Consider the following 20,159-nt stretch of genomic DNA (forward strand, 5'->3'; position numbering starts at 1 on the left):
AACAGGTTCAAATCTGAGCCTTGCTTTTTATTGCCTTTACAAATTTGGGTGATTTACTTAACTCCTCTAAGCCTTACACTGATCCATGTAAATAACCGATGTTCCCACCCCTTATGGGACTGTTAGGAACAGATACGAAAAATGGAAAACCTAGCTTAGTGACTAGTACATAACAGGCTCGATAAAAAAACATGTCTAAGAAACAGATAAATCAGAAAAGACTCACATATATGATTATCTGTTTTGTAGTTCTAAACAAAAAGATTTATATTAGGCCAATAATTTATTTCTGAGGTCCAGAAAGCACTTATTTAGCTCTTCTGTGAATAGAGGTAAAGGGGGTCATTTGGAAGGAATGATATCAAATGTGTCAACTCTATTCAATTAACATATAACGAACAACCTCTGATTGTGGTGTTTGGCTTGCATTAGAAATCCTGGGTATTGTATAATCAACTTTCAATTATCAGCTCTGTAGATTATCTAAAGATGCCTCGGACGGTTGCTATGCCCTTAGTTTCCTATTGCCTATGCAAAAGAAGAGGAAGTGAAATATGCACACATATACACACACATACTCTTGCAGCTTTCTAGCTACCATGTTCCCTTATCTTTATTATTCATTATCTGTATTTCCTCAAAATGATTGGCAGTTTCTGATTGGCAGTTTCTTTTGGCCTCTTTGTCTTGCCAGTGATGCTCACTTTGTCAGAAATAACCTTCCTTCTACTTCGAAGTACCAATCCAATGCCTATTCTTTTTTTTAAGGTTCAGCATGGAACACATCTTCTTTGGAAGTTTTTTCTGACTCTAAAACAGGATGGCCTGGGGCAGGCCACGGTGGCTCAGCAGGCAGAGGTCTCGCCTGCCATGCTGGAGACCCGGGTTCGATTCCCTGTGCCTGCCATGCAAAAAAATAAAATAGGACTGCCCGAACAACTGTTTGATTCTTCCTTGTGGCTTGCAATCATATTTTAATGAAGAAAATGTCAGACTGTAAAATGTGAGGTTTGATCCTTTTAATCCCATCTATCCCATGACCTTCCATGTTTTAGCAGATGAAAAAAACAAAACAAAACAAAAACAACCACAACATCTCTAAACTGATTTTCAGTGCCCGGTTTCTGACCGCTGTTATGTAAACATTGGTTGAATGAATGTGATCACTCTTAATTTTTGCTATTTTAACATAAGTGATGGATATGAAAGGACATATCTCATGTGGCATGATCTGCATGCTAACAGGAGGGGAGCGTGGTGCCACCCTTCATATAGTTTTATAAAATTAAAATATATCAAGCTATAAAAGTGATATTTAAAGTAGGATATAACTGAGGCAGAGACGACAGAATGACAAAATTTCTATAGGAGAAAATGAAAACTATTATATAGCAAATTTTGAGAAAGGAAGAAATTTTATAGGTTCAGGGCAAAATATATTCAATTCAATTTCAAACAGTATTTATTAATTTTTTCTTAAATAGGTATTTACCAGAAAACTGACTACTGCGGTTACTATTTAAAAAAAGACATACAACATTTGCAAGCTCTCTTATAAAAAAGGTTAACTTCTTTGAATCTAAGTTTCTTCATCTATAAATCAGAGATTCCAACACTCAAGAATACCTAAGAATAACTTAAAACTCACAGGTTTTGTGATAATTAAATTTAAAATAAATATATATAACAGCTGGTGCACAAGGAACAGACTTTAGTAAACATGTGTTTCTTCAGTGTTCCCCCAAGCTATACGATTGACAACTACACTCAGTAATCCTTCTCACACTCTTTGTAATGTGTGCCGGGAGCAACACCAAAAAGCTGACAGCAGGAAAGGTGGTTGATGCTGAAATGCTGAAACATCATGAACCATTTTGTCCTTTACCATGGACAAATGTGTACTATTCTTTTAAATAAAATTAGGACCCCTTCTTCCATGCTCTGAGGACCTACTATAGAAACTGTTGCTTTTATCTGATTTAATTATTGCATTACTCCAATCCATTAGGCAAAAAAAGGAGATATTTATTTGTTCAAACCAGTATTTGAATAGAAACAGAGAACTGAAAAACTTGTCCAGCCAGGGTTTTTTGATTAATTTCATTAAACTGATCCTCTATACTGGGAAACTATTTGATTTTCCGTTTCACCTTCCTGTACAGATCTAGCAAGATGACTGGTGAATAAATAACAGAAACCATTGGGCGTGGTCCCTGTTGGATACCTAGGACACTACTGAAACTCCACACATCATCAAAGTACAAAGTTGCCTTTCAGAAAATTTATGCACAATTTCCATCCACTGAATCGTGTCAAGAAGTTGTTTTCAAGACATTTACTCAAAGGTACATAGAGTTTCTAACTTAAAATATCAAATAAAAGCCTCTGAATATTTCCACCTTAAGTAAAAAGGAATTCAAATTTGGCTCAAATCTGAGGTCAATGCCTTCAAGTAACAATGTTCCTTTAAAGCCACCTGTTGGATAACAATAAGCCTATCAATCATTTGTTCCAGGAAATGTAAGAAAAACAGATGACATAACACATCCGGCTGGAACGCACTGTGCCATGCCCTAAATGTTCAGTGAGGCCTACCTGTTATTTGCTTTTTAGCCTCCAAGTCTCTGGTTTGCTTTAGCACCTGCAGCAGTCGAGGAACACCATTTAGTTCAGCCACCTCCAACTTGTTATCATTGTCTTCAAATACCAAGTTTCTCAAGGCCCCACACACAGCACGTTGAACATCTTCATTCTGAACTTTCAGGAGCTGCAGAAGCTTGGGAATGCCATGAAGTTGATTAACCTGGGGAAGAAGCGGATGCATATTTCAGGTATCTGTGTCATGAAGATATTCAATGTAATAGGAGCAGATGGAGTTCAGTGATGTCAATCACAATTACAATTATAATTGATATAACCTACACTCACATTATACAAACTGACTCTGATATAAGACAACATCTGCCATTGACGTGCTTACAGTAAAATTGGAAAGTTAAGACTGAAACCTAAGAAATGATTGAAGGAGAAGGTGAAGTGACAATGGGTATATGCTTTGAGCATAAGAGAATGAAGGAAGAGAATTGGGAACAAGGGAGTCAGGAAAGTTTTTGGGAAGAATACCAAATTACAAGAGTGTTCACTTTGTTCTTGGATAAAACTTTAAAGTCAGTATAACATGAATGGAAATCACCTTCATTAGTAGTAGAAATAAAAATTCATTTACCATGGCAACCTAGTATCAAAGCAAGCTAACCCTAAATGCAAGCTGTTTTTATAAGCAATTGCTTTGAGTATTTAGAAAGTTTATATAAATTATGCAAGCAATTTCTATTTAAGCAAATGACAATTTTACACTTTATGAAGTTATGGTGCTCTTTAAAAAATATTTCTTTTATCCAAATACACAAGATAGAGCATGTTATTAGAGGAAGAGCCAGAACAGGGAAGAAAAAAGAAAAAGAGAAAGTTAAGATTCTAAAGCCAATGACTGTTTCAGAAGAGGCCAAATCTAAACAAGGTGATTCTGTGTTTTAGTCTGTAAATATTACCTAGAGAAATCAAGAGGTGGGCTTGGAATTGGTGAAGAGAAATGTTGAGTTATAGACTGAAGGATTCTTTCTCCTAGGCTTCCACTAGCATCCGAGTTGCAAATTTTTAATTTGATAAAAGCTTTGGGTCTAGATTCCAGACCTTTTCACCGTCTTAATGCAAAACTTTTAGGAAATATGTTGTCATGATTGGCATGAACTTCCCCTTCAGGTGAAGTTCATCATTTATCAAAGATGTGCTAACTGTCAGCTGTTTACTCTCTAGGAGAAGAGCTGCTCACCCAGCCCAGTGGCTCATTTTAATATTTTCTATCTATAAAACTCTAGTCTCCCTTTCAGAGGCAGATAAATTGTTTTTAAGACACACTCTTCCAATCATATGTTTTACTTTGTTAAGTTTGAGAAGACAAGGCAAGAATAAAAGTTGAGTTATAAAATAATCTTAATAATAGCCATAACAACAACTACAACAATTCCTCCTACCCCCAGTTCAATTATCACTACCACCATAGACTGAGTGGTTACTAAGTGTCAGGTATAGTTTTAAGAATCTTGCAAATATCATCTAATTAAAACTTGCAAAAATTTTAAGAGGCATATAGTCTTTTGATAATTTTATGGTTTAATAAGTGTGATGGTTAAAATTCATGCATCTCCTTGGCCAGGTTATGGTGTCCAATTGTTTGGTCAAGCAAGCATTGACCTGATTGCTACTGTGAGGACATCTCATGGACTTAAATCATTAGTAAGATGATTGCATCTATGGCTATTTACATCTACAATCAGCTGAGGAGACTGCTTTCAAAAAATGAGAGAAGTCTCATCCAATTAGTTGAAGGCCTTAAAAGAAGAAGTGATGATTTCAGCAGTCGAAAGACAGAATTTCCATCTCTACTTCAGTCAGTCAACTTTGCCTGGAGAATTCATCTAAAAGCTTTATCAGAATTCTCGGCTTGTGGTCTGTTTTGCAGAATTTGGACTTGCCCATTCCCATAGTCATGTGAAATAATTCTTATAAAAATCTCGTAATATTTACATATATCTCCTGTAGGTTCTGTTTGCCTAGAGAACCCTGACTTATACAATAAGTTATGAGGAGACCACTGCCATTTATTGGTACCATTCAAAAGAAAACATTTGCAGAACAAGAGCTAGATGGGAGAATGGTCATGGCCATTTTGGTGGGCTATGTCTAAAGCCATTACATTTGTTATCACAATGGCAATGATAAAGACTTCTTAGCTATTGATTAAATCTGGTCTAGCAGATCACCTATTTCACTAGTTCATCCATTCCCATTATTACACTTGCTTAAAAGCAAAAGTCACAATTTATTTTAAATAACCTATATTCACATGGTTCACTAATTCCTTCAATTACTGTGAGGTAGTAATATTGAGGTAGTTAAATTTATAAATGCCAGCTAGACGAAATTTTCATAATAGCAGCATACATATCAGATGCAAAAAGAAAATACTCTTTGTCCTGAGGTGCTCTGGCAGTTTTCGAAATATTTTATTACCTAACTTATAATTTTTATAAGTTGCTTCTTCAAAATATGTGAAATAGCTTACTTGCCATATTGCACTTCAAGCTGTGATGATAAGAATTAGTAAGAAATGCAATGTGGAAGCCTCTCCTGCTCTGACTAGAGAGCAGAGACCAGGGCACATCTGCTCAATGCCTTCTGACCTGCTCACCACCCTCAGACGGGCTCCTGCCCTGAGGCCTTCATCCCCTTGGCTATCAGCACTGGTTCCAGCCCTGAAAGGCATGAAAGGGAAGGGGTGGGAGTGGGGCAGTGCAGACATACCAGTGCTTAGATAAATGCTGAGATCCTGCTACAGTTCCACTGCCTGTAATCATTTGACTCTCTCTGTCTGGCACTAATCACAAGTTTGAAAATTGATCTTAGAAACTTTTACCCATTTTATCAAGCCAATGGATACCAATCATTTTAAAGCCAATAAGCTGATGACATTTTCTTCTGCATTTAACTAGAGGACAGTTGTGATGAGTCAGACACACGTTAGGAGCAAAGGCTAATGTTCTTGACCCTTTCAACTCAGGGAAGCATCTGGGCCAGGAGAGATTTGAGCTCTCCTGTTATACTAAATTCCCAGGGAGATAGTTCTCACTATGGGGAAAGAGAAAAAAAAAAAAAAAGAAGAAGAAAAGAAACAGACTCACATGAACGTGCCAGAACTTCAAAAGAGCTTTCACTTGGGATGGTTTCTAAACTTATGAAAGGGCAGAACGACATGTTAGAATTTCACCAATCTTTTTAAATCTACTCTGGTGCTCTTCACTTCTAATCATAAATAATAAAATGATGAGGATTTCTGTTGGCAAATAAGAAGAGGGAAGAGGCCGACTCTCTTGGTCGGAAGAAAAAGAGCCTGGTAAAAGGCTCTCTTGTGACCACTGCACCCTTGCTCTCCCCTCCTTCTGCTGTTGGAAAGCTGTGTCCACACTGCTTCTCTTCTGGAAAAGCCCGACTCATTCTGCATGATACAGCTCAAATGTCAGCTCCTTTGAGAAATGTCACCCCCCTTTCCCCTTTTCCTCCCACTGGAATTAACTGCTCCTCTAAACTGGTCTAACCTTTCAGAAAGGGAACTGGCAATATCTGTCAAAAACTTTTTGAGATGTTTATTCATTTCTAGTAATGTATCCTTAGGAAATAATTAGTAATGCAGGCCAATACTCACAAATAAGGAATGCAGTTACTATATGCATAAGAGTTAAAAATATGAAACCATGTATGTTCCCAATGGAGGGAAGACTGGCTAATGATTACCACATATCTATTTGTTGAAGTATCCATGAAAGATACAGTGCAGTATTTGAACCAACAGATATTTCATTAGCTATACAAAAGTTCCCTCACCGTTCAAGTGGGAACAGTTATGAAAATGAGCAATCACATGCCGGGCACCTTGTAGTTATTTAACACACAGTAGCTATTATTATCACCACGAATATTTTGTAGCCATTAAAAGCAGATTTACAAAAACTGCTAATGTTATTAGAAAACGCTTATGAAATAATGTTAGTTTAAAAAGTGAATAAAAACATCTCTGCATTTCCACATATAAACGCAGAGATAAAGAAAGGAATGTAATTGATGATGATAGGAATCATGAATGGGACGTGCTCCTTTGTTTTTATATAACTACTAGCCTATATTTGTGTATAATCTTTAAAACTATTGCCAAAAAAATTACCGCAAGCAGCTACATATTCAATTTGATTTTAGCAACATAAATATATACAGTAAAAAAAATCGGAGGAGGAAAAATTGGAGGGAAAAGCTAAAAAAAAAAATGGTGGGATCATGTTTACTTTTTAAAAATAACTTCTCATATTTCTTCTAATGACTTTGCATTAGTTTTATAATAAGGTTTTATAAGACAGTTATGGCACTTGCTATTTAGTAATGAGATCTGAAGCTGGTATGGAAATAGGGTGTTGGGGATTGAATCATGTCCCCCACAAAAGGCATGTTTATGTCCCAATGCCTGGTCTTATAGATGTGAATCCATCTGTAAATAGGACCTTTGAAGATGTTATTAGTTAAGATGTGCCCAAACTGAATGAGGATGGCCCTTAATTCAATATGGCTGAAGTCCTTATGAACAAAGGAAATAGGACATGGAAAGAGAAGCCACATGGGAAGCAAGAGGCTAGAAGTCAATGGAACCCATAAGAAAAAGAAGAAGAGGCCACCAGGTGCACTGCCATGTGACAAAAATGCCAAGGAACCTCAAAGAATGCTGGCCAGAAGATAATCAACCTGGGAGGAAACATGCCTTCTAGCCTCTGAAACTATGAGCCAATAAATTACTGTTGTTAAGTCAACCCATTGTATGGTATTTGTTTTAACAGCTGAGAAACTTAAAAATAGTGCCAACTCAAGAAGAGCCCGGAAGATAGAATTAAGGAATTTGTTCTTTATTCTGCAGGCAATGTGGATACTGGAAAGGTCACTCTGGGTGCTGTGAAGAGAATGGACTGGGAGAGTATAAAATGGAGACAAGAAGATTAATTAGGGGGCAGCTAAATTAACAGAGATGATGATGAGAGTGTCTAGGATAGTATACTATGCTAGCAGGGAGTAAAATATGTGGATAGACTCAAAATACCCTTAGGAATAACATTAATAAAACTAACATTGCTTAAGTGATGTGAGAGGTAAGGAAAAAAGAACTTTCTAAGACTTTGTTCATGTTTTGTGGTGAAACTAACTGAGTGGATGGTAGCACCATTCACTGACAGAGGCAACAATATACTTGGAGTCATTACTTCAGGGAAGGTTTCATACTATTTACTGACTGAATTCTTAAAACAATCCCATGCAGGATGACTATTATCTTCACTTTATAAGCTGGACTGCTGAAGTTAGAGAGGTAAAATATCATGTCCAATGTCACCCACGTAATGAGGGTGCTGGAATATACTCCAGATGTAAGTGATTCTGAAAGACCATGCTCAAATCACAGTGTCCCTTCTTCCAACCCAGAAGGAAGAACAAGTTTAGGGGGGTGGACCGGAGAGTAGAAAAGATAAACAAAGAAGATAATTTACTCAATTTTTGATAAACTGATGTTGAATTCAATGGAGATGTTCAGGAAATAGAAGGACAAATGGTTTATAATAGAGAAGAGAAATATGGGCTGGAGATACCATAAATGAATCATTTATCAAGAAGGCAGTGGGTTGAAATACTTAGAGCACTTAAAGAAAACAACTGCCAACCAGAATTCTATATCCCATGAGGCTTTCTTTCAAAACTGGGAGATACCAACCAAAACCATTCTTGCCAGCCCTAAAGAACACCTCAGGCTCTATCTGAAATTCTACAAAAGTTTCATGCACTATGATTACTTCCCAGAAACTACAGACTCCAGATGGGTTCCTAGGCCAGATAAATCCTGAAACCCAGAGGAGCCAGCCTCTCTAGAACATCAACTAGTTCCATCCCTCATCCCATATTATTAACTGCTCTTTCCAACATGAAAAAGTTAGAATGGGCATAGCCTAAATACCTCTAAAGAGTGGGAGAAAGATCAAAGGTGATGGTGGAGTTACACAGATAGGTTTAACAAATGAGTATGATTGCTGAATCATTATATTGATTATTTCTTTTAATTTCCAGTGTCTTGGAGTAGCTAGAAGGAAAAATCTAAAATTTTTGAAATTCATATCAAACTCTGAAATCTATTCTAAAACTGTTACAATGTTCTTTGAAATTTGTTGCTTTTTTGTATATATATTATATTTTACAATAAAAAATGTTTTAAAAAACTGGAAGACAAAAGGAAGGAGATGTTCAGTTTGTCCAAAATTTAAATCTTCTACAGTATACTATTTAATTTAACCTTTCTGGTCAGTTTATTTAATCAACCTAATTACATGGAATATACAATAGGAAAGGAAACCTTGTTATTCTCTACAGGGTATTGTAATACTCTGATATATTTCAGAATACTGTGGGTAAAAAAAAAAGCAACTGTTAAAGTTCCTGGAAGGACTGGGGAAAAAATGTGGAACTATTAAACTTCCCCACCTGGGGAATTCCTGATATTCTCTCAATCTATAGGGACTTCCAATTTAATAAGCCAAGCGCTCGATCTTGAGGCTTGCCCTTACAGAACTTATTTCTGTAATGGCAAAGTTAAGCCTACTTATAATTATGCCTGAGTCACCCCCAGAGAATTATTTTGGCTCAGATGTGGCCTTTCTCTCTAAGCCAAACTCTGCAAATAAACTCACTAACTTACCACCTACATGGGACATGACTCCCAGGGGTATAAGTCTCCCTAGCAGTGTGGGATATGACTCTAAGGGACGAGCCTGGCCCTGGCATCCTGGCTTGAAACTGGCTTGTTTTTTTTTTTTTAATATTTTTATTGGCAAATCGTCAAAAACATATAGACCATATATGGTATACAATCAGTGGCTCACAATATCATCACATAGCTTGTGTATTCATCACCATGATCATTTTTCAGAACATTTGCATCACTCCAGAAAAAAAAAGAAAAAGAAAAAATTCATATATCCCATTCCCTTACCCCTCCCTCTAATTGACCACTAGTATTTCCATCTACCCAATTTATCTTACCCTTTATCCCCCCATTACTTATTTATTTTTTATCCATATTCTTTTACTCAACTGTCCATACCCTGAATGAAAGGAGTATAAGACGCAAGGCTTTCACAATCACAGAGTCACATTATAAAAGCTGTATCTTTATACCATCATCTTCAGGAATCAAGGCTACTGGAACACAACTCAACAGTTTCAGGTACTTCCCTCCAGCCACTCCAGTACACACTAAACTAAAAAGGGATATCTATATAATGCATAAAAATAACCTCCAGAATAACCTCTCTGTTTGAAATCTCTCAGCCACTGAAACTTTACTATGTCTTATTTCCCTCTTCCCCCTTTTGGTCAAGAAGGTTTTCTCAATCCCATGATGCGAGTTCTGGCTCATCCCGGATATTCTGTTCCATGTTAGCAGGGAGGACAATGACTTCTTGACCAGAAGGGGGAAGAGAAACAAAACAAAATAAAGTTTAGGTGGTTAAGAGATTTCAATTAAAGTAGAGGCATTCTGGAGGTTACTCTTATGTAAGATTCAGTCAGTATTGCAAATTACCATAGTATGCCAAACCCCAACCAACAGTATTCCGAAAACCCTAAAAAATACCCTGGGCTCTATTTAAGATGCCATAAAAGTTTCACCTATTAATTACAGAAACTTAAAGCCTCCAGATAGCTCCTGTGTCAGATATGCCCTGAAACCCAGAGGTACCTGTCTCTCCAAGAACTTTAACCAGTTTCATTCCTCTACTCAATAATGCTGACACTCTTTCAGTATGAAGAAGTTAGAGTTGCCATTACCCAGATATCTCTGAAGATTGAGAAAATGATTAAATAAGAGGGAGGAGTTGTAACTGAGAAGTTAGGATTTAACAAATGATTATGTCTACTGACTCATTATACAGAAATTTCTTTTTAGGTCTTATATATTGGAATAGCCAGAAGGAAATACCTGAAATTGCTGAACTGTAATTCAGTAGCCATGATCTTTGATAATGACTGCATAACTCTACAGCTTCCATCTTATGACTATGTGATTGTAAAAACCTTGTGACTGATACCACTTTTTATCCAGTGTATGGGTAGACGAGTAATAAAATAAAGACATGGATGGAAAAAAATAATACATTGGGAATATGGAGAAAAATATCCCTGAATACACTATGGAAGTAGTTAACAGTACTGCTTTAATAATCTTTTATCAATTGTAACAAATGTAACTAACTGTTAAAAAAAGTCAGTAGAATTGCAAAAAAAGTGCTATCATTAATTATATCACCACCAATGCAAGTGGTGGGGAATTGTATGGGAATTCTGCATTTTATACATGATTGTTCTGTAAACCCACAACTTCTTTAATTAAAAAAATGTTTTCAAAATAGTAGAGATAAAATGTTCTCAGATAAACAAAAGCTGAGGGAGTTCATCACCACTAGACCTGACCTAAAAGCAATGCTGAAAAGGAGTTCTTCAGACTGAGAAGAAAGGACATTATACAGTGATTCAAAACAGCATAAAGATATAAAGAACTGTGATAAAGGTAACCATTTGGATAATTATAACTGGCAGTATTATTGTGGTGCACTGTTTGTTAGGTAACTTCATTTTTTACTTACCACAGGTGCTAAAAGGCAAATGTGTAAAGAGTAATGATAGATCTATGGTTTTGTACATACAATGTACAAAGATGTAAGCAGTAACAGGTACAAGAAAGGCAGAGGATAGGAAGGGATTTAAGAAAAGTATATATGTATGCCATTGAAGTTGGCATCAAAGTAAATATATTGGTTATACATTTACAATTATAAATTTTGTTCTCACAGTAATCACAAGGAAAACAGATGAAAAATATACCCAGATGGAAAAGGTAAGGCACTCATTATGGTACAACACACACAAAAAATCAAATAAATATAAAAGTAGGCATTAAAGGCACTGAGGTTCAAAAACTGTCTAAGCTGTCATTGCCCAGATATGCCTGAAGGCTACAAAGGTTAAAGAGGTAAATGGTGGAAAAGTGTCCTGCATAACCAGTAGTGACTGTATGTGTAACTGGATTAAACTCTCCAGTCAAAAGGCAGAGCCTGGCAGAATGGACAAAAGAGCAAGACCCAAATACATGCTGTCTGCAAGAACCTCACCTTAAATTCAAAGATACAAGTAGGTTAAAAATGAAAACATGGAAAGAAAGTCTACCATGCAAGCAGTAACCATGGGAGCCGGGGTAGCTCCATTAGTCTTTAAGTCAAAAACAGTTAAAAGTGACGAACACAGTCATTATATACTGAAAAAGTGGTCAATTCAACAAGAAGAGGTAACAATCACAATTATATATGCACCTAAAAGTAGAGCCCCAAAATATATAAAACAAATACTGAAAGATTTGAAGAGAAAAATTGGTGGTTCTAAATTAATCACCAGAGACTTTAATACATGACTTTCAATAATAGGCAGAAGATTGAGTCAGATGATCAAAATGTAAATACAATTTTGAACAATACTGTAAATCAACTAGATCTACCTTACATATATAGGACACATTCTTCTCAAGTGCATATGAATCATTCTCCAGGATAGACAAAATGTTAGGTCACAAAACAAGTCTCAATAAACCCAAAAATACTGAAATCATACAATATATCTCTTCCAACCACAATGGAATGAAACTAGAAATCAATAACACAGAAATTGAAAAGTCACAAATATGTGGTAATTAAACAACATACTCTTAATCAAGCAATAATTAAAAAGAAAGGAAGTTAGGAAATATCTTGAGGCAAATGAAAATGAAAATATAACATACCAAAACCTACGGAAAGCAGCACAGGTGGTGTAGAGAGGCAAATATATAGCTTTAAATGCTTATATACATATTAAAAAGGAAGAAATGCTTAAAATTAGAGAACTAACCTCTAAACTGAAAGAATTAGAAAAAGAAAATAAAACTGAACCCAAAACAAGCAAAAGGAAGGAAACAGCAAAGATCAGAATGGAGATAAATGAAATAGAGAACAGCAACAACAAAAAACAATAGAGAATCAACAAAGCCAAAACATGTGTCTTGGAGAAGATCAATAAAATAGGCTAAACTTTAGCTAGACTAACAAAGAACAAAAGAGAGAGGATACAAATAATGAAAATCAGAAATGAAAAGAGAGACAATACTACTGACCCCACTGAAATAAAAAAGAGATATAAGATGATTCTATGAAGAACTGTGCACCAATAAATTAGACAATCTATATGAAATGGACAAATTCCTAGAAATATGCAAACTATGCTACACTAAGTCAAAAAGAAATAAAGGCTCTCAACAAACTGATTACTAGGAAAGAGACTGACTCAGACATCAAAAACTTCTCATCAAAGAAAAGTGCAGGAGCAGGAGGCTTCACAGGGGAGTTTTACCAAACATTTGAAGAAGACAACTCCAATTCTGCTCAAACACTTCAAAAAAACTGAAGATGAAGGAACACTCCTTAACTCATTCTCCGAGGGCAGCATCCCCCTCATACTAAAGCCAGAAAGAAAATTAGACCAATATTTCTTATGAATATAAACACAAAAATCTTGAAAAAATACTAACAAACTGAATACAATGGCATATTAAAAGAGTAATATACCATGATCAAGTGGGATTTATCCCTGGTATGTAGGGGTGGTTCAACATAAGAAATTCAATTAATGTAATACATCACATAAAGAGAATGAAGAAAAGAAAAACCATGATCATCTCAATTGATACAGAAAAGGCATCTTTCACAATCTAGTATCCTTTCTTGATAAAAATACTTCAAAAGACAGGAAGAGAAGGAAACTTCCTCAATATGATAAACGGCATATACCAAAAGCCCACAGCCTATATCCTACTTACTGGCAAAAAAACCTCTGAAAGCCATCCCTCTGAGATCAGGAACAAAACAAGGATACTCATTTAACCACTGTTATTCAACACTGTACTACAAGTTCTTGCCAGAGCAGCTAGGCAAGAAAAAGAAAAAAAAAAAGATATTAAAATTGGAAAGGAAGTGAAACTTTCCCTTTTTAAAGAAAATTCTGAAAAATCCACAAGAGAGCCCCTAGAGCTAATAAATGAAATCAACAAAGTGGGGGTACAAGATCAAGTGCAAAAATCAGCAGTGTTTTTATACATAAGTAATGAACACTTGGAAGAAGAAATCAAGAAAAAAATCAATTTACAAACAACTTAAAGAATCAAATATCTAGGAATAAATTTAACCAAGGATGCAAGGGACGTGGACACAGGAAACTAGAAAACATTGCTCAAAGCCATTAAAGGAGACCTAAGTGAATGAAAGGACTATCTGTGCTCATGGATTGGAAGACTAAACACTATTTAGATGCTAATCCTACCCAAAGTGATTTACAGATTCAAAGGAACCCCCAATAAAATTCCAAATCCTCCTTTGTAGAGATAGAAAAGCCAATCACCAAAATTATAAAGAAGGACAAAGTCCCCAAATGGTCAAAGCCACCTTGGAAAACAAAAAAAGAACATAACTGGAGGACTCACACTTCCTGATCTTAAAACTTATTACAAAGCCACATTAATCAAAGCAGGATGGTACTGACACAAGGACCAATGGAATGAAATTGGGAATTCAGAAATTAATGCTTACATTTATAGCCAATTGATTTTGACAAGGGGGATTCAATTGTGGAAAGAATAATCCTTTTAAAAACTGATGTTCGGACAATGGGATCAATATCCAAAGAAACAAAAACAAAAACAAACCCCCCTACTGCATACCTTATACAGAAATATGCAAGAATCAGAGCTATCAAACTCCCAAAAGAAAACATTGGGAAGCATCTTCAAGATTTCATGTTATGCAATGGTTTCGGAGACTTTACATCCACAGCAGAAATAAAAGAAAAAAATACATAATTGTTATGTCATCAGAATTTAAAGCTTTTGAACTCAAAGCACTTTGTTATGAACATAAAACAAGAACCTACACAATGGGAGAAAATATTTGGAAACTACATATGTGGTAAAGGTTTAATGTCTAGAATATATAAAGAAATCCTTCAATTTAACAACAAAAGGACAAACAACCAATTAAAAAATGGGCAAAAGTCTGGAATAGACAACCCTCCAAAGAATGTATATAAGTGGACTGAAAGTACATAAAAAGAAGCTCATCATCATTAGCCATCAGGAAAATGTACATCAAAATCACGATGAGATGCCATTTCACACCGATTAGAATGTCTGCTATTTTAAAAATGGAAAATAAGTGTTGAAAAAGTTGCAGACAAACAGGAACATTCGTTCACTGCTGGTGGCAATGTAAAATGGTACAGCTGCTGTGAAGACAGTTTGGCAGTTCCTCAGAAAGGTAAGTAAAGAATTAGCATATAACGTAGCAATCCCATTACTAGGTATATAACCCAAAGAATTAAAAGTAGAGACTCAAATAGATATTTGCCCACAGATGTTCATAGCATTATCCCCAACTGACAAAACATGGAAGCAATTCAAGTGTTCATCAATCAATAAAAGGATAAAGAACATATGGTATTTGCATACAACAGGATGTTATTCAGAAGGAATGAAGTCCTGATACATGTGACATGGATGAACCCTGATGACATCATGTTGAGTAAAATAAGTGAGTCACAAAAGGAAAAATTGTTGTATGATCTCACCGATTTGAAAAAATTAGAATACGCAAACTCAGAGTCACAATCTAGAATACAGGTTACTAGGGGACACAGTGGGGACAAGGGATGGGAAATTATGGCTTGAAATGTACAGGGTTTCTATGTGGAATGATGGAAATGGTTTGGTAACGATGGTGGTAACAGTATCACAACAATAGGTACCATAACATTGTGAAATATATAAATGAACATGGTTAAAAGTGGAAATGTTAAGTTGCATATATGGTAACAGCATAACTTTTTTTTTTTTTAATCCATGGAACTAAGGTATTATGTCAAAAATTAAGTATCAACAGGCATGGGGATTAGGAATGAGGTATGAATTCTTTGTGGAAGAAAAGGAGAAAATGTCTTCAGATAGAGTATGGTGATGATGTCTATATACTTAGGCTAGATTATATGATGTGTGATAAAATTATTTAAAATAGTCAGAGAGAAACAAGTGCTAGAGAAAATGTGGCGAAAGAGATTTACCTATTCAATGTTGGTAGGGAAGTGAGAGGTGCAGGTTTTTGCAGGGCAGTGTGCTGGTTCCACAGGAGGCCCGGTATGGGTTTTGCCACATGGTCCTGAAACCCTACTGCTCAACATAAACCTGGAGGAACTGAATGTGGTAAAAGTAAAGTGCTAAAATGCTCTACAGTTAATTGTGGATGAGATTAAAGTAAAAGACTAGGGAAAGATGTAAATATCTAAGAGTTCTGCATTAAGGCAATTTCTTAAAATATCAAGTTCTCATTCCAGCTTAAAAAAATTTAAAAAAATGGCAGATGATACCTCATGAGTATAATTTATGTAAAAACTAACAATGTAATGTAAAAGAAGACAATGTGATGCAACACTGTGAACATAATTAACAGCACTGTAATAGGTATCCGAATGTGGGTAAAAGGGGAAATGCTAGGTTATGTATATGATAATAGAATATATTTTAAAAAATAATCCATGAAATGGAACTACACAGGGAATGTTAAACCATGGACTACAGTTAAAAGCACAGTTATAAAAATGTGCTTTCATCAATTGTAACAAATGTACCACCCTAATGCAATGTTTTAATGTGTTAATAATAAGGAGGTATATGGGAATCCTGTATTTTATGCATGATTGTTTTGTAAACATAACTTCTCTAATAATAAAAATAAATGATGGGGTGTGAGGGTAGTTCAGTGGTAGAATTCTTGCCTGCCATGCAGGAGACCCAGCCCATGTACTTCCCCCAAAAACAAAGAAACAACCAACCAACCAAATAAGCAAAAATTCAACAAATGGTGCTGCAATAATGGGATACTCACATGGAAAAAGAATGAAATGCGACCCTGCCATACAGCATAAAAAAAAAAGAGAGAGATGATGAAGAACTCTATAAATGTAGATATATAATTTAAAAATACTTATTCTGGAACTGCTTGATTAATCAACTATTAGTCTTGACTCCAATAAATATGAAAAATTTGACTATGAGATACTATATATATATATATATTTATTTATTTATTTGGGTGCATGGTCCAGGAATTACACCTGGGTCTCCCGCATGGAAGGTGAGCAGTCTACCACTGAACCACCTGTGCACCCTTATATATATTTTTTGATTACAAGATTAATACAAACAAACAAAAGAATAATATCTTGTGCATGGTAAGAGTCATTTTGATTCAATGTTAGTGGAATGCAAATTTGTAGTTTGGGGGTATATTTATCAGGAAGTTATTAATAAAAATTAAAATGAGCCAAAATTTAAATGATTCAATAGAAATAAGAATTAGAAATAAGTATTTGAGGGAACAGTCACTAGAGATGAGAACTTCAATGTCTGAAATGAAAAATACAGTAATTGGGGTTAGTGGCATATTAAACAGCACAGAGGGAAACATTAGTGAACGTGAAGCATGAACTAGAGATAATCTAAAATGAAAACACAGAGTAAAAGGACTAAAAAGGAAAAGAAAAAAATTCCAAACTTTTGATGAGCTGTGGAAAACCATCAAGCAAATATATAAGTGGCACCACCAAAGGAGGGAGTGAACTGAAAAAATATTTGAAGAAATAATGGCTGAAAAATTTACAACTTCACGAAAATTAGAAATCCACAAATCCAAGAAGCTCAATGAACTCATTCCAAGAAAAATAAGGAAAATATACCACAGCACTCATGATGAGATTGCTCAAGAACAGTGATAAAGAGAAAATTTAAAAAGCAGTCAGAGGTGAAAAAGATATGTTATGTCAGAAGAACAAATTGGGAGATGACAGATTTCTTGTCCGAAAGAATGAAAGTAAGAAGACAAGGGAACAACAACTTTGAAGCACTGAAGTTAAAATACTGTCAACCTAGAATTCTAGAATTGGTAAAAAGATCTTTCAAAAGTAAACAGGAAATTCTTTCACACACACAAAAACTGAAACAGTTCATCATTGGCAGAACTGCATTAAAATAAAAGAACACTATATAGGCAGAAATAAAATGATATTGGATGACACCTTACACAAGGCATCTTTGGAGCAATTTGAATGAATGGACAAATTCCTTTAAAAACAGAAACTACCAATCTTGGTCATAGAGAAACAGCCTGTATAACTTATCAATTAAGGCAACTGAATTTTTAATAAGAAATCTTCTCACAAAGGAAACATCATGCCCGGATGTTTTCACTGCTGAATTCTACCATTTAAAGAAGAAATACCACTTCTGAACAACTCTTAGAAAACTGAACCGGAGATATTAGCAAGTGCAAAAAGAAAAGAAAAAACAATATAAGGCATCCAGATTTGAAAAGAAGTCACAAAAGCTGTCTTTACCTACAAATGACACAATCTATTATGTAGAAACTCTGATGGAATCTATAAAACGGCTACTAAGGCTAAGAAATAAGTTTGGTAAGATCAGAGGACATAATATTTACATACAAAATTCAACTGTATTTCTATAAGCTGGCATTGAACAATCAAAATCTGAAATTAAAAGAACAGTACTGTTTATAAAATCAAGAAATTTAACATGTTTAGGGATAATTGACAATGATGTGAAAGAATTCTAGAGAAAAAAACTACAAAACACTACAGAGAAAAATTAAAGAACTAAATAATCAGTGAAATATCTTCATGTTCATGGTTCAGAAGATACAATATCATAAAGATATTAATTCTCCCATATTGATCTACAGATACAATGCAATTTCAAACAAACCTTAGGGTGGGCAATGGTGGCTCAGTGGCAGAGTTCTCGCCTGCCATGCTGTAGACCCGGGTTCAAGTCCCGGTGCCTGCCCATGTAAAAAAATAAACAGATAAAAAACACACAAAACCTTAGCAAGATGTTTTTTGTAGAAATTTACAAGCTGATTCTAAAATTCAAATGGAAATGCAAAAGAACTAGGATAACAAAAACAATTTTGAAAAAAAGAATAAAGGTTTAGGACTAACACTATATCATTTCAAGCCTTATAAAACCATAGTAATCAAGACAGTGTGGTGTTTGCCTAAAGATAGAGAGACAGATCGATGGACCAGAATACAAAGTCCACTGGAGAAAGGATACACATGTAAAAAAGGAACTTTGGTCCATACTCACAAAATATACAAAAACTAGCGAAGTAGGTCATAGATTTAATCGTAATAACTAAATCTTATAAAAGTCTAGAAGAAAACATAGGAGAATATCTTTGTGACATCTTAGTAGGGAAAGAATTCTTGAGATAATGCCACAAAAAGCATCATTCACAAAGGAAAAAAGTGATATATTAGACTTCATCAAAATTAAAATTTCCTCTACCAAAAACGCTGTTAAAACAATGAAAAGACAAAACATAACTAGGAGAAAGTATTTGCAAATCATATATCTGCAGAAGGGCTTGTATCCAGAATATATAAAAAACTCTCAACTCAATAATAAGAAAACTAATTACCAATTAAAAAATGTACAAAAGATCCAAACAGACATTTCACCACTGAAAGTACACCGATGGAAAATAAGCACATGAAAAGATGTTCAACATCATTAGTCATTAGAGAAATGCAAATTAAAAACACAATTATATGCCTATACATTGTCTAGAATTTAGAAGATATGATATCAAGTGTTTATAGTGAGGATGTAGAGGAACTAGAACTCTGTATGGTGCTGCTGAGAATGTAAAACTGCATAGCCACTTTGGAAAAGTTTGGCAGCTTGTTAAGAAAAAGCAAACACACACCTACCATATCATCCAGGCATCTCACTCCTAGGCATTTACCCAAAAGAAAAGCATATGTCCACAAAAAAAGACTTGTATATGAATGTTCACAGCAGCTTTATTTGTAATAGCCAAAACCAGGAAACAACTCAAATATCCATCAAAGAAGTAAATGGATAAATGCATTGTGCTATATCCATACAATGGAATATTACTCAATAAATATTGGAGGAAAAATAGAACTTTTGATACACACAACATGTTGAGAAAAAGAAGTCAGACATAAAGAGAGTATTCACTGTATGATTTCATTTATATAAAATTCTAGAAAATTCAAACTAATCTATAGTGACAAAAAGCAGATCATTAGTTGCCTGGGGATCAGGGATGGGTTGAGCAGGGGCAAGATGTGTGGATTACAAATGGGCAAAAGCAAATCATTAGGAGTAACACACACACACGCACACACAAATATGTTCATTATATTGATTGTAGTGATGGTTTCATGGGGTCACCACTTTATAAAACTGTACCTCAATAAAGCTGCTAAAAAATCAACTAACATATCTGGTCAGTTATACATACCACTGATTACATACCTTTACACGATAGAATCTATGCAGTGGTTTTAAA

At 35.1% G+C, this 20,159-nt stretch overlaps 1 protein-coding gene across 2 annotated transcripts in view; it reads right to left on the reverse strand.

Moving 5' to 3' along the window:
• Window positions 1-20,159, reverse strand: part of PKP2 (plakophilin 2) — a 121,544-nt gene that overhangs the window by 46,540 nt on the left and 54,845 nt on the right. For both annotated transcript variants that reach the window (XM_077170496.1, XM_077170495.1), the window contains exon 5: window positions 2,596-2,803. In XM_077170496.1, coding sequence (XP_077026611.1) covers window positions 2,596-2,803 — 208 coding nt within the window. The remainder of the gene's footprint in view (window positions 1-2,595; window positions 2,804-20,159) is intronic.

This window comes from Tamandua tetradactyla, chromosome 7 (assembly GCF_023851605.1).
Source record: "Tamandua tetradactyla isolate mTamTet1 chromosome 7, mTamTet1.pri, whole genome shotgun sequence".
Taxonomy (NCBI): domain Eukaryota; kingdom Metazoa; phylum Chordata; class Mammalia; order Pilosa; family Myrmecophagidae; genus Tamandua; species Tamandua tetradactyla.